This window comes from Ictalurus furcatus, chromosome 17 (genome assembly GCF_023375685.1).
Source record: "Ictalurus furcatus strain D&B chromosome 17, Billie_1.0, whole genome shotgun sequence".
NCBI classification, from domain to species: domain Eukaryota; kingdom Metazoa; phylum Chordata; class Actinopteri; order Siluriformes; family Ictaluridae; genus Ictalurus; species Ictalurus furcatus.
The window spans coordinates 19,251,551-19,265,344 of NC_071271.1; the positions used below are offsets into that span (position 1 = coordinate 19,251,551).

The following is a 13,794-nucleotide window of genomic DNA, read 5'->3' on the forward strand; positions in this document are numbered from 1 at the left end:
TAAAAAAATGGCAACACTATCAGGATTACAATTTTTTTCATTTAAAACCAATGAAATGAAATGTTTTGATTTCAAAATGACCAGAACAAACCATTTCAGGAAAGAGACTGTGAGAAAACGGGCCATAGTCAAAAGCATAAAAAAGCTCGTAACTATGTAATAGCAGAGTGCTCCACAGAACACACCAATGTCTCGTGCATGTGAACTACAAGAAGTTCAGTTCCCACTTCCAAGTGAACTTGGATGAAAATGCTGATGCTGTAAAAGGAGGCCACACATACACACATGACAGGATGACAAAGTAAATGTTTAAATTTTTTTATATTGCACTGAAAAAAAAACGGCTCCTTAAAAATGGGTCCTTAATAGATTTTTTTTTGTCTGGAGCCCTGCTTTTGAGATAACACAATATAGACAGCTGCATGATTATAGTTCTGATTCTCTCTTCCCAGTTGTGACTCACACGAGCAACAAAGTTATTTATTTTATGAAAACAAATCCAAAAATAAGCTCTAAATAAAAATATTTTTGATCATATTTCTTTTCTCGTGACTTTATGTGACCTTGAAGTAATCCAAAAATAATCAGATTACATTACTTTCATATTGTGATACTTGGATTACGTTACAGATTACATTTTTAATAAAGTAATTTGTAATTGTACATTTTTAAAGTAACCCTCCCAACCCTGTTTAACAATGAACTCTAAACAGGTATCTGTAGAGCAACGATGCTTGTGCTATTTTTTTTTTTTATTTACTGACTGAAGCCAAAGGAATCCAATGGCTTTTTTTTTCTCCAAAAAAAATGATAATCCTCCTAAAATGAAGATCAAACTGTCTTTTCAATCTCTCTCTGCAGTGTATAAAAAAAGCCAAAGCTGACTCAGTATTGTGCTACTTTTAAAAATCGAATATTTCCATCAGCACACAGGAGGCCTGAAATTTTGTTGTCACCGAAGTTCAAATATAGCCTACTTCATTCATTCATTCATTCATTTTGGTTAGAGTCACAGTGGATCTGGAACCTATCCCAGGAACACTGTGCATGAAGCAGGAATACACCCTGGATGGGATACCAGTCCATCTCAGGGCACCAGGCACACACACATTCATACTCTCATGCACACCTAGGAGCAGTTTATCTTATCCAACTCACCTCCTGGAATGCTTTTGGGAGGTGGGAGAGAAACAGAGAACCCATTATATATGAGCTCTATACAGTAATTCTAGCTCAGGATAGAACAGCGAGAATTTAAAAAGTCACTATGTTTGATTTTCCTAACTGCAAAAAAATATAAATGGTTGCAGTGAGCAGCATAGAGCAATCTCAGTGTGGCTTTACAATCTAAATTAAAACGCAGACCCACCCGTTAGTATGTGCAATGTCCACTGTAAAATTACCATTTGGCATTTAGTTTAGGGCTTGCAAAGGCAGATTAAGTTAACTGCTCATTTGTTGCTACTGTATAGAGTGTCTCAACCAGCTCCCTAGTTCAGTAGGTAGTGAATTAGTATTTCGTGTACACGAGTCCGGGCACTGTTAAGGACTCTGGCTCACTACACATTGGGACACATATAATTTCTGGCGACATGACTACGTACTCGCATTATAAAACGTCGCCAAAAATTAAAAACATAACATTATTTCAGTTGTATATGTCATATAAATTTGGTAGCTTAATCACACGTATTTATATGTATCGATAATATGTCAAGCAGGATCGAAGGCAAACTAGTGGATTAAAAAAAAAAATTCTATACACAAATGATTAAATCACATCAATTAAAGTAAAAAATCGCTAGTGTAAGTAATCTTATGAGAGCCACAACAACAATAACAAGCTACTTTCATTTGTAGCCGGAAGTTGGCTCAGAGTTCATCCTCCATTTTTTGTTTTTCGAGCTGAGGGGCTTCAGAAAACATGTTGTCATTTTCAGTAACGGAACATAGTGAACATTTTAAAACAACGCACCAGTGCGTTGTGCGTGAATGCACCAGTGGAAGGATTTTTGCAATTGAGACCACCCTTAAAATGGCTGACTCTCTAATCAGTGCCCTGACTACTGACCTAGCGAGCTGGTTGACCCATAATCACAACTACATAACTAACAGAAACTACATTATATATGATGTTAATAATGGAAAAGGCCCAGAATCCTGCAAACTGGAAATGAATTGAACTTGTGGGAAAGTGGAGAAGGAGACTCAGTAATAAAACATTTTACAGAATGCTTTGGGTTCTCAAGTGCTTTTCCTCATGGCATGCTATGTCTGTGTGCACGAGGGACTTGTGTGAGTTGAATTGCATTTCGTTTTTTCTACAACAGAGCAAAATGTTGTATGCTGGTCTGGTAGCAGAGTGGATTTCATCATCACATCACTGCAGGTGTTTCTACTACAGTGTTAAAGCAGAGAAGCAAACGTTTGAGATTGAAGCCTACTCATTTTGATCTAAAAAGAATTATATCACTAAGGATACAAGAAACTAGGCCACCTATTCAACTCTCACCTTTAAGCAATTTTGTCTAATATACCGCTCGTGTGAATACATCAAGGGACACTTATTGGAAACCAATGTCATCGTATTCAACATTAATACTTCTGTAAATATAGGAGAGTAAACTGCCTTTTTTCATCTATCTCTGCAGCCTATAACATAACTAAAGCTGACTCCATATTACTTTTGAAAATCAATTCTTCTCCATCTGCACACTCTGAGGCCTGAAACTTTAAAGTTAGCCACCAAACTTAACAGATTCAAATCAGAGTGCATTATACATTAAACACTGGTTTTACCAACTGATCCTCAGTGCCCTGTTGATATGCAGTATCTGAGGAAATAAGAAATGTGGTTGCGCTAAAATACATCTGAAGAGCAGAGCCACAATTTTTCGTTTGCTTTAAAGGATTATGCAGATAGATTTCTTCCATTTTTTTTTTCTACTAGCTTTGAGGTATAGCTACAGGCTGACTAGAAGATCATACTGCAGTGAATACAAACGTTGACTCAAAAAATGCTTAATTGACATGACATATTGTTTTGGAGACAGTATTGTATATTATTTTATATTGGTTTATATTGGTTCATGTGAGTGAATTTGACCAGAACTTAATTTCATCTGGTTGCTTGATGGGAATTGTAAGAAACTGTAACATGCTGTGTGATGATGAAGGATGCAAGTGCATAAACTCAGTGCTTTTTTTAATCAGGTGAATCCAATACTCATAGTCATAATCCATAGCAGAGGTCAGTAAACTGGTAGGCAGGGTTATCAGTGGAATATCCATAATTATAAACACCATACAAGCAAGGGTCTAGACACAGTACAGAGGACATGCAATATAAACTAGATTAGAATTGCAATACTAATGACAAAACTACACAATTAGACAAGGAACATGCAACTAGCAACTGCAATAGGCACAATTGGAGGCCCATTGGGGAAGGAATCATGCTCCCCCATACTTGCATTTCAGTGGAGGAAGAGCAGCGGACAGACAGTTAAAGACCAGATTTTTGCGATATTTGGGCTTCTTCTGCAAGGCCTCCAAGGTATTGTAATATACCAAATAATCATAATTATATCTAATATATTTCTGCAAAAGCTCAAAGTGTAGGTGCAGACAGTGCATCTATGACGTACAGAATCAGTTCTAGTATAAGAGACTGTATATTACAAAAAATGGGATAAGGAAAGGGGGATTATGGAGTGGATAATGTTCATACATCAGAACTATGTGTGAAATACTTGTTTCTGCATGCACAAGCTGAGCAAATGAAGATGTGTCCTTTATTGAATGCATGAATATCGTTTTTGCTTTTGTGTGGTTTTGAGATGTAGTTGGTCTGGAAACTTTGCTTAAAACTGTCAACTCTGGCTAATGATATGAACACAGTTGGACAAAGGTACATCTAAAACCCACTCTAGACTGTATCCCGGATGACTGTGTGTTGTTGACTCTCAAGTGTCTATTACAGGGTTTGGCTAAAAATTCTCCTGTTAGTAGACTATAGCGTGAGTCCAGTGAGATAGCCACTTGAGTTCATTATGTTTGAGTGTATGTGGTTATTAATGTCATCCTGCCCCACTCAAAATCTATGGTCATAAGCAGCTGCTGGGAACATGAGGGTATACAATATGTAGTCAAATCTAAGCACAGATGCACACATACTGTATAGACCACAGATCAGTGAGAGGATGGGGCAGGGACAAGACCAGGAAGCAAAACAAGCTGTGCACCGAGGGCGGTTGATACAAAAACAGTCCAGATTTTGGGCTTCATTAAAACTAATTGAAACTGCAGCTCTAATCTTTGTTACTCATATAAGAAGTGCCTGCAGGAACTTTTGGGCTTCGAACAAAAATTGGAGATAAAACCTTATACTGTTGTTCTTTTTAACTCTCTCAGAGCTACATTTACATTAAGACCTGTATTAGATAAATGCAGATAATATTGTTATTTAACCAACCAGACTAAGTTTTTCCTGTCATTCAGCAGAAACTATGATCTCCAGAGTGAATAAAAGGCATTTGGATGTTTCTTTGGTAGGATACCAGGCTAATCAAAAGACATCATATCACCAGAGTTAAGAAAAGGTGTAAGAAGTAGGAGTGGGCCATATGACAAAAATATCGACTCACGATTCTCAAAGTCATTTCTATTATACATGATATAATTTCACAGCAATAAGAAAACAAACAAACAAACATATAAACAAGCAAACAACAACAAAACCTGTGACACTTTCTACTGGCTTCAAAAATTATTTATTTTTATTTCTTATATTATATAAACAATAAACACAAAATGTAAGACAAGCCTGTAAAAAAAATTTTTTTTTACATTTTTTTTTTTTTTTTTTTTACAATTTTAAATATTAAGCACTTCCAATAATATCAGCTGCTTCCAGTCAGATTGTAATAAAAAAAATTACGACAAAAGCATCCACAATATCTTCAAAAAGTATATAGTGACCTAATTTAATCATTAATCACAATATTGATATTATACGATCATACTGCCCAGTCTTATGTAAGGCTCATGAATATTCCACTGATGATGCTAATGAAATGAACCAAAATTGAATTGAATATAAAATGAATCAAGAGGGGAATAATTTTGACAAAAATGCCTGTAGAGAAGGAGGTCAAACTGACAGAGTATGTTAAGCTTTTAGGAGATTAAATCGATGGCTTCTATGACAGTAATCATGTTAATAATGTTGATGATACCAAACTACAGACTTCTGTTGGGTTTAAGTACAGAAATGACAGCAGGTTGAAACGATCGATGAAATGATTGCGCCTTAAAGCCTCTCATCTTTGCTGAATTACCTGCTCTCTGCCATTAAAGAGATAAAGTGTGCAAAGGACCTTATATAAAAGTGCAGTGGTTCAGTGTGTTCTGCTGCTACTCGCTCTAGGCTGTGTGTGTGTGTGTGTGTGTGTGTGTGTGTGTGTGGAGATGGAGGGCACTTCCTGCTCTAGTGCCCTTTTCTTTCTCCTTCCTTCCTTTAAGGCTGAGATGAAACAGCAACTAATGATGTAGCCCGTTCCCTCCAAGTACAGCAACGTCTGTCAATGTACCAGGTCTCATGAGAGCTTCTGCAACTGCAGGCAGACTGATGAATGAATATTGATGAAAATGTAAAACATGGTAATAAATACAAAATCTATTACAAACACAGTAAGAGGTCATTCCTTTGATGGTGTAAAAATATAAAGCTTGTCCTTGTTACTATAGTAACAGCCAATATCTTATACAGTGTAGAAATGTTGTACAAAATCCAGAAATATCAGAAGACCCCTAAGAACCATACTCTACAGACCACTGGATCGATCTGAACACACTGAGGTCACATTGTTACATGTCAAATCTGTATTTGATTTCAGTTGTGCGTATAAAAGTGGCTTAGTGGTTAGAACATTCGCCTCACGCCTCCAGAGTTGGGGGTTCGATTCCCATGGCTCTGTGTGTGTGGGGAGTTTGCATGTTCTGCCCATGCTATGGGGGTTTCCTCCGGGTACTCCGGTTTCCTCCCCCAGTCCAAAGACATGCATGGTAGGCTGATTGGCATGTCCAAAGTGTCTGTAGTGTATAAATGGGTGTGTGAATGTGTATGTGATTCTGCCCTGTGATGGATTGGCACCCTGCCTTGTGCCCCATGCTCCCTGGGATAGGCTCCAGGTGAGGATTAGTGGTGTAGAAAATGGATGGATGGATATAAAAGTGGCCCAAATTGGAATGAAAAATTTGATATGAAATGTATTTTTGCTGCTTTCACACTGTCATGAAGATGACAGATCTGCGTCACAAATAAGGAAATAGCTGGGGATGTTTTTGCAGTATGTAGTCATCATGTCTGACATCTTAAGTGCTCTTATCATTAAAAGCTGCCTTTCTGAACATTCCCAGACTAAAACATAAGATAAGTGGTGATAGTGGGTTGTAGATTTTATTCTGCAAAAATCTGAAATTCACTAAACATTAATTAATGATCTGTCTATAATCAGTTTAAAAAACAACCCAAAACATGCATTTGTACTTTAGCATTTAATAATAATAAATAAAAGCTATGTAGCTATTATAACTACTGTGGCTTTATTTTGTCTTTTGCACATTGTATATCTTTTTGCACATTGTATATCACATTAATACCTGTTTATAATTGAGTATATTTTTTAGCAGTGAGAATGAAGACTGATTATAGCAGATTGTGTGTGTTTGCACAGATGTACATTACATGCTCAGTGAGGTCCAAAGGCACACGTCTGGCCAAGCCTGTTGTCTCTCTAAGCCTAATATGCCTGGCTTTCCTAACCGGAATAAACCGTGTGGTGGAGTATCGGAATCACTGGAGTGACGTCATTGCTGGCTTCATCATCGGGGCGGCCATCGCTATCTTCATGGTAACATTTGTCTGGTGATTCCACTTTGATTGTAATAATAATTTTTTTGTTGTTGCCCAGTTTAATTCTTTATTTTACCCAGTTTAGTTCTCTCCAGTTCCCAGTTGTAAGCTTCATGTAATTCATTACCAGGTAATATTTTTTATTTAATCAGTTATGATATTTTTTTTTATTTAAATATTTGTCCATCAGCATCATTTTTCACTATTACTGCCAGTTAGTTGGATAACTCAATTTTAGGGATTAAAATAAGTATAAACACAGTTCTCCAACTTTTGGACCCTTCTTGGGATTATCTTTTTATTCAGTTGTTCGGGCCAATTACTAAAATGTCATGCTGAATGAAAGCTAAAAGTTGAGTCAATAAAACTGCTGCTTTCATTGGGAACATAGAAAAATGTGCAGCATAAAATTCTTCTCCTTCAGGATTCACAGTCACATGTGGAAGACAGATTTGTGCCCAGTCATAACCTCTATTTGAATGGGTCACTGGGTTTTTATTTCTGTGTCATTTTGGAGTAAATGGAAATAAATTTGTTTGAATCAGAAAATCGTTATGTGCCAGTTGTACAGAGTAAACAGGGAATTTGTTCTGGCATGTCATAGAATTAAAAATTAAAGAAAAAAAAAGTTTGTTATTATATTTGGGTTAGTCTCAACCTCAGACACTCTATGCAGGGGATATAGAATGTCTGACATCATTTGTAGGCCAAGACCTTCAAGATGTTGAAGGTTGCAGTCTGATAGGGTTTCTGCAAAGTTTCTGGAAGGAAAATAAACTTATGATCACCATAACACAATGAACTTTTTGTATCAAAATATGTTACTGGATTAAAAAAAAAATCACTGAATCCTGTCTTTAAAAATGATTCAGGAGTATTGTGTGAAGCACTTAGTGGTGAGTAATCAAGATACTTTCACATGCTTTCTGACAGGCTGTGGGAAAAGTATGGTTTATCTGCCTTGTCAGGTAGATTGCCTCATTCTGTGAAAATAGGCAGTTCTTGGTCACATTTATTGATGAAACGTGTACCAAACACTGTAGTGGAGCTAGAGGTTTGGCATCTTTCCTCTCACATGCTGTCTGCCGTACATCCCCAATCGATTTGTGAGATATAATCTCTCCAGCAGGTCCTGGGTTTGGTTTGGATTTAGGATCCACAGATTGAAACCTTGTTTTACTGAAGGGACATGTGTACTTTAGTGAACCTCAGGGCTATGTCAAAAGGAGTTTAATGATCTCAGTAGCGCCACCCTTGGAGAACAGATCTGAGGGGAGATTTCAGGCAAAGAGCAATCTTAAAGACACCCATGAACCAGAGCTATGGGTGGTGCCTACAGACAAGCATCTGGTGACCGGGTCATTCTTGTAACCTGGGCAGGTTCAGCCCACAATGCTGTCATGGCACCATCTTGTGGATACATAAGCTGCAAGTTGAAGAGCCAGGTGAAATGCCAGTCAGGCAGCATGCATGTGATTGACATTGGACCAGATTAGACCCTTTAGTGCATAAAAATGATGCACAAAAAGGCTGCTTGTGCTTTAAAGTATCCATGATAACAATGTGTTCAACATCTCAGTATACTGTAAAACTTATTAAATCATCTCTGAAAAACCTATTGGTTACAAACTAGTCTGAGTACAAAGCTAGATATTCTACAGTAACTGTCTTCCTGTCTTTCAGCTACTGAAGCTGTAAAACAAAACCAGGGATAGTACCATGTCCTCATTCTTCGTGCTTCTTTCTCTATCACACTATGAGTCCCAAGATCCTTATCACTACTTTTGCTAATTTCAACAAGAGAGCCTGACCTCATTTTTTAAATCATATCTTCAGAATCGATCTTACGATGTGGCCTGGAGAGGTTCAGTTTCATCACCACAGAGCCACATCTCAGGAGTTCCCCAGAGCTCAGTTCTTGGGTTGCTTTTGTTCTTATATACTAAATTACTGACCTCAGGACTTGTTTTACCACTGCTCTGCTGATGAAACAGAGCTTTACAGGTTGTGATAGCTCACATTCTGAGCTTGTTATTAGAAGATTATGAGTTTAAATCCCGGGACTGATAGAGAACAACTGCTGAGCCCTCAAGCAAGGTACTTAACACTACTGTGTGCTTGGATTAGATTCTGTCTAAAGTTGCTTTTGGTAAAAGTATCTGCCCAATGATTAAACATACTTCTCTTTTCCTCCAGCTGCCTTCCAGAGTCTACTAGAAATATCACACAGCCTTTCCAACATCTCTTTTTATCATTGTGCCTTTTGCTTTTGGCACATTTTATAAGTCACTCTGCCAAGTGAGTCAATATAAATGTAAATGATCTGCACATACCTAATGGGTGCTCCTCCTCTCCCACAGTGCAGTTAGCAGGGAGCAGCCCCCTTTATTGTGGGTAGATAATTTGGTCAAGAATCTAGAGGTGCACGATGTGCACTCGTATAGGACACCCAAATGAAAGTGAAATGCTGGTATTAGCTTTTGATATATTCTAAATTAAAAAAACGACATCTTGCTTCAATATAGGACAGCTTTGAAAGGGAAAAGCCAGAGTCATGGCTTTGACCAAGCGTTCTTCTCAGCTCTAACAAAGCACCATGGTGCCAAGACAACCAAAGGTCAGTGTGTAAAGTGTTCACGAGTGTGTGTACAGTGTGGGAGCTGTTGCTTGGTTGATTCATGCTGAGAGAAAGTAACATTGCAGGTGGTTTTGGGTGGAAAGTGTTTCCCTTGAGACTGTGAAGCATGCTGATCTATTTCTCCAAGTGGAGATGAAAGGTTGGGTAATCGGGGAATAAGAAACTCAACAGTTTCAGGACCCTAATGTCACATGGTATCAATTTATAGCAAGAGTATTCAACTAAAATGAAAATAAGGTCCAGTTACATGAAATTCATTGTTCAGAAAGGACTGGATAGGCAACTAAACAGAACAAATGCTGACAAGAGTTACCTTTTAAGGCTTAAACATTAGTGACTAGTTTCTGGTTATAAATAAGACAATTTTAGGGTTTTTTTTTTTTTTGTAGTAGTAGTAGTGCTTCACATTAGCACTTTTAACTAGTGCCACAGACTCTGAACTGATGAGACACATTTAAAAAATGTGAAAAATCTATGAAATTCTAGGAAAACATTCCCCTCCCCTACCTAAAGTCATTAGCTAGTCTATAGTCCAATGCATAAATGCATGTGACTAGATAAGCTGTAACAGATAATCTGCTACAGAAGCTGAGCTAGTGCATAATCTGCTAGCTCATCAAATGTTTATTGGCTCTGCTACCGTATTTTTTCAAGTACTTGGTTTGATCCACTGAAACACTTTGCTGGATTTGTATCTGGACTGTAATCTGTCAGTTTACGACCCAGATCTATGGGCTCAGATTCAAATCAGTTTACTAGTTTCCATATTCCAATAGACTCCCATTCTTTAAACGGAACACTATTTTTTATTAAAATGTTATTATGTTTAGGTTAAGACTGAATCACAGTGACTATATGTTTACATGCACATTCACATTCACATTAAGGTTCATATTAAGGCAATATTCTGATTCCCCAAATTCTGATTCCCACCCCTGGAATACACCGATTTTAATTGGAAATTTGTTGCATGTAAATACCTTATTCAGAAAAGTCCACTGAAAGGAGATATATGTGCATGCTCAGTCCACAAGGAAATGTGGGTGCTAACAGATGCTTAGCTGTAGGCTAGGTATTTAGGAATGTCACCTCAGGCATACTTACAACAACCATGTATAAAGGAATATTCTGATGCCTGTACTACGCATATAAACACTGTATTCGGAACATGGCTGCAATCCGAATATAGACCTTAAACGGAATTTGATGTGCATGTAACCGTCATTGTATCATACTGAAACATTTTTTAATCATATTGTATTGGCTGCTTTAAGTGCTTCTTTTTTGGTTCTTTGATCATGTGATCAATTTGAATGGAAAAATTGAATGGAGACTAGAGTGCTGAACAGCGATCTTGTGCAGAAATAGCTGTAGATTGTAAAGCCTACATTGAAGAGGATGATAAATTGCTGCATCTGTATGAAGTTGACCATAGGGCTTCGTGCTGTGCTCCATTTAAAATCATCCTCCACTATCTATTGGAACATTGCCCATATGGTCCCTGCCTCACTGAAAATTTTCTTTTTTCGGGATAATGGATGATTATGCTGTGGGACACATAGTGCTTCATTTAGGGCAACTATCCATGCGAGGGACCCTACAAAGTTACATAAACCATAATTCATGGGTTTTGCCAAAAGGAACCAACGGGTTCATTCACAGATTGCTGCTGGGTCTCTCTGGAGGTTTAAAATGCTGTTTTTCTCTTTGTTTTTTTGTTTATGTTTGTTGAAGGTGGTTTGCGTAGTGAAGAACTTCAAAGGAAAATCTCTACTGAATGAGATACCGCCTGAGGAGAATGTTTCCAGCACTCCCATGCTTGGAGAGCCCAAGATGGAGAAATACATTGTCTCACAGGTAAAGTATTGATGTAACACTGGTTTATCATCAGTATTGTAATCAGAGTTGGATTCCAGTTATTTTTGATGAAAAAATGTGCACCATGCTCTTTCAGAACCATTTCAGAGTGAGAAGTACTGTAAAGATGGCGTGATTATTAAACTAAATGTAATCAGGTTTCTTACTGTTTTGTCATCAGTATGCATCGATTGTAGGTGTTAATATACCTCTTTCAGATGATTCAATATGTATGCAGATATGTAGTATATAGTAGAATACAAAAATTACATTGTTAACGAAATAAGGATTCCGATGTACTGACCCGATGCGTTTCAATTCAGACCAATAAAATTCACTTTAGTTCAATTTAAATTTAACATGCATATGTTTGACTCAGTAAGTAACGACAATTTCAAACATTTACTCTCTTTATTAGTACTATATGAATTATCTATAACTATAGTACATTAATTCTCTACAAATTGTTAGGTATTGTACAGGAGGTGGATGCAAGTGCAGATATTTTATTATTTGTATAAACCAACAACCAGAAACTGTGAAAACAAGAATCATAAACTACACTCAAGACTGTGGCACACACGACAACAAGCGCTACAGCAAAGCTTGAGAAGGACTATGTTTACATGCACATCAGTATTCCAGAATTAATTAGTATTGAGTTATGTAAATGCTAAAAGGAGTTATATGCACATGCTCAGCCTGCAAGGAATTGTGGGTGCTAACAGATGTTTAGCTGTAGACTAGGTATGTAGGAATGGCAACTCAGGCTAAATGGACGCATTTATGTATACAGGAATATTCCGATGCCTGTACGCATATAGACATCATATTCGGAATACAAACCGAATGTAGCTGTGATTAGTGATTAGTGACAATGTGACATGCTGGGGTTGATGGGTAGTGTCGTTCTGCACCCACTGGCGTTACCATGACACACAAATCTTAATTTTTTCATATAGTGCTAAAATGCTGCCAACTCAATATTATGTCTCTGGGTTCCAGCACAGCTGTTATGTGTCTGAAATTACATTTTCATTTTCTCTAACGCTATAGAAGTGCATGTCCTTGCAAATAGAGTAACCAAAACTGCTAAATCTAGCATCACTTGTCACACATGTAGGTGCAAGCTCCCCTCTGGTTAATGTTATCCCATGCCACCTTAGTAGGTGTGTAGTAAGGTTTATGGTGCTGTCAGAATATTTTATGGCAGCGTTTTATAATATAGCAGTGATTTTGTCAAGATTCCCTGAGCTTTTATTGCATTCAACGTAGTTCCAAATTTTTTATTTAATGCTTAAGATGCTCTCTCTCTCTCTCTCTCTCTCTTGTTTACACACATATGCATAAGGCAGCGCGTTTCGATTTTCAATGGTAGAATAATTTTTTTAACCTTTTTCCTTTTCAGTTTGAGCCAGATCTATGCGTGTAAACCATTGCATATCAGAGACAGCAGAGACTGTTGGATCAATTTTTGTATTCAAAACATTTTTTTTCTCTATACTCAATTGTGATTTTATTAAAATGGCCCAGGAATTTTAGAACATTAAAGCAGATGCCCAGTCTTATGAAACACCATTGATAGATATTCATAAAATGAGGATGAAAATGAAAATGAGTATGTGATTATTACATAACATTACATTACATAATTGTTTCAGACATTTGGGGTCATCTTTATGCATCATCTGTTCAACTTACTCGAGGCAAGAGTGTGTTTGTCTGTGTTGCAGCACTAATATCACTTCCTCCTGGGCAAAATTATAGAAATTAGAATAAAAATGCAAATCTAACTTGTGCTTGTGGAAGAGAGTTAATTAATACCTGCTATGAGGTTCAGATCTTTATTATTGCTGTTTGAAAAGAAAATATAGCATAAATTATATCTACTGAAGTACAGTATTTAGCCTTCATGTAAATCTGTACTAAATGTTAGTCATTCTGAACATGATCTGACCAGACTTATTTTAGCCAGAAGCAGTATAATAATCCATAAAACACATGAGATAAGATAAAATAAAATATGTACTATGTGACAACATCATGATATAATGACAGGGAGAATCATGTTGATGATTATTCTTTAACAGCATATCCTGAAGTTATTTCTCTTATACCAAAAGTAATGCTGACAGTTATTTATTTATTAAAGCACATCATACTTTCTATCCATTTCTAGTTACATTTAATGCTGTGGAACATCCGGGAAACAAGTTATTTCCCGTTTTCATGTAGTTATAAACACTTTTTCCCTCACCGGCCCGTATTTTCTTTCATTTTTATAGTTAATAAGGCAAAAAATCACAGCTTGTCATGTTACCCTCAGCGGTGTGTCAGGAAACTTACAGCTTTACCTCTAACAGTTACAAAGCATGGACACTGT

The 13,794-nt window shown here is 37.0% G+C and overlaps 1 protein-coding gene across 1 annotated transcript in view; it reads left to right on the forward strand.

The window, feature by feature from the left end:
- The window catches only part of plppr5a (phospholipid phosphatase related 5a), a 30,871-nt gene extending 18,159 nt beyond the window's left edge, over positions 1-12,712 (forward strand). Inside the window, exons 4-5 of the mRNA XM_053647479.1 lie at positions 6,738-6,914; positions 11,289-12,712. Of these exons, the coding sequence (XP_053503454.1) occupies positions 6,738-6,914; positions 11,289-11,423 (312 nt within the window). The 3' untranslated portion in view covers positions 11,424-12,712. The remainder of the gene's footprint in view (positions 1-6,737; positions 6,915-11,288) is intronic.
- The last annotated feature ends 1,082 nt before the right edge of the window (positions 12,713-13,794 follow it).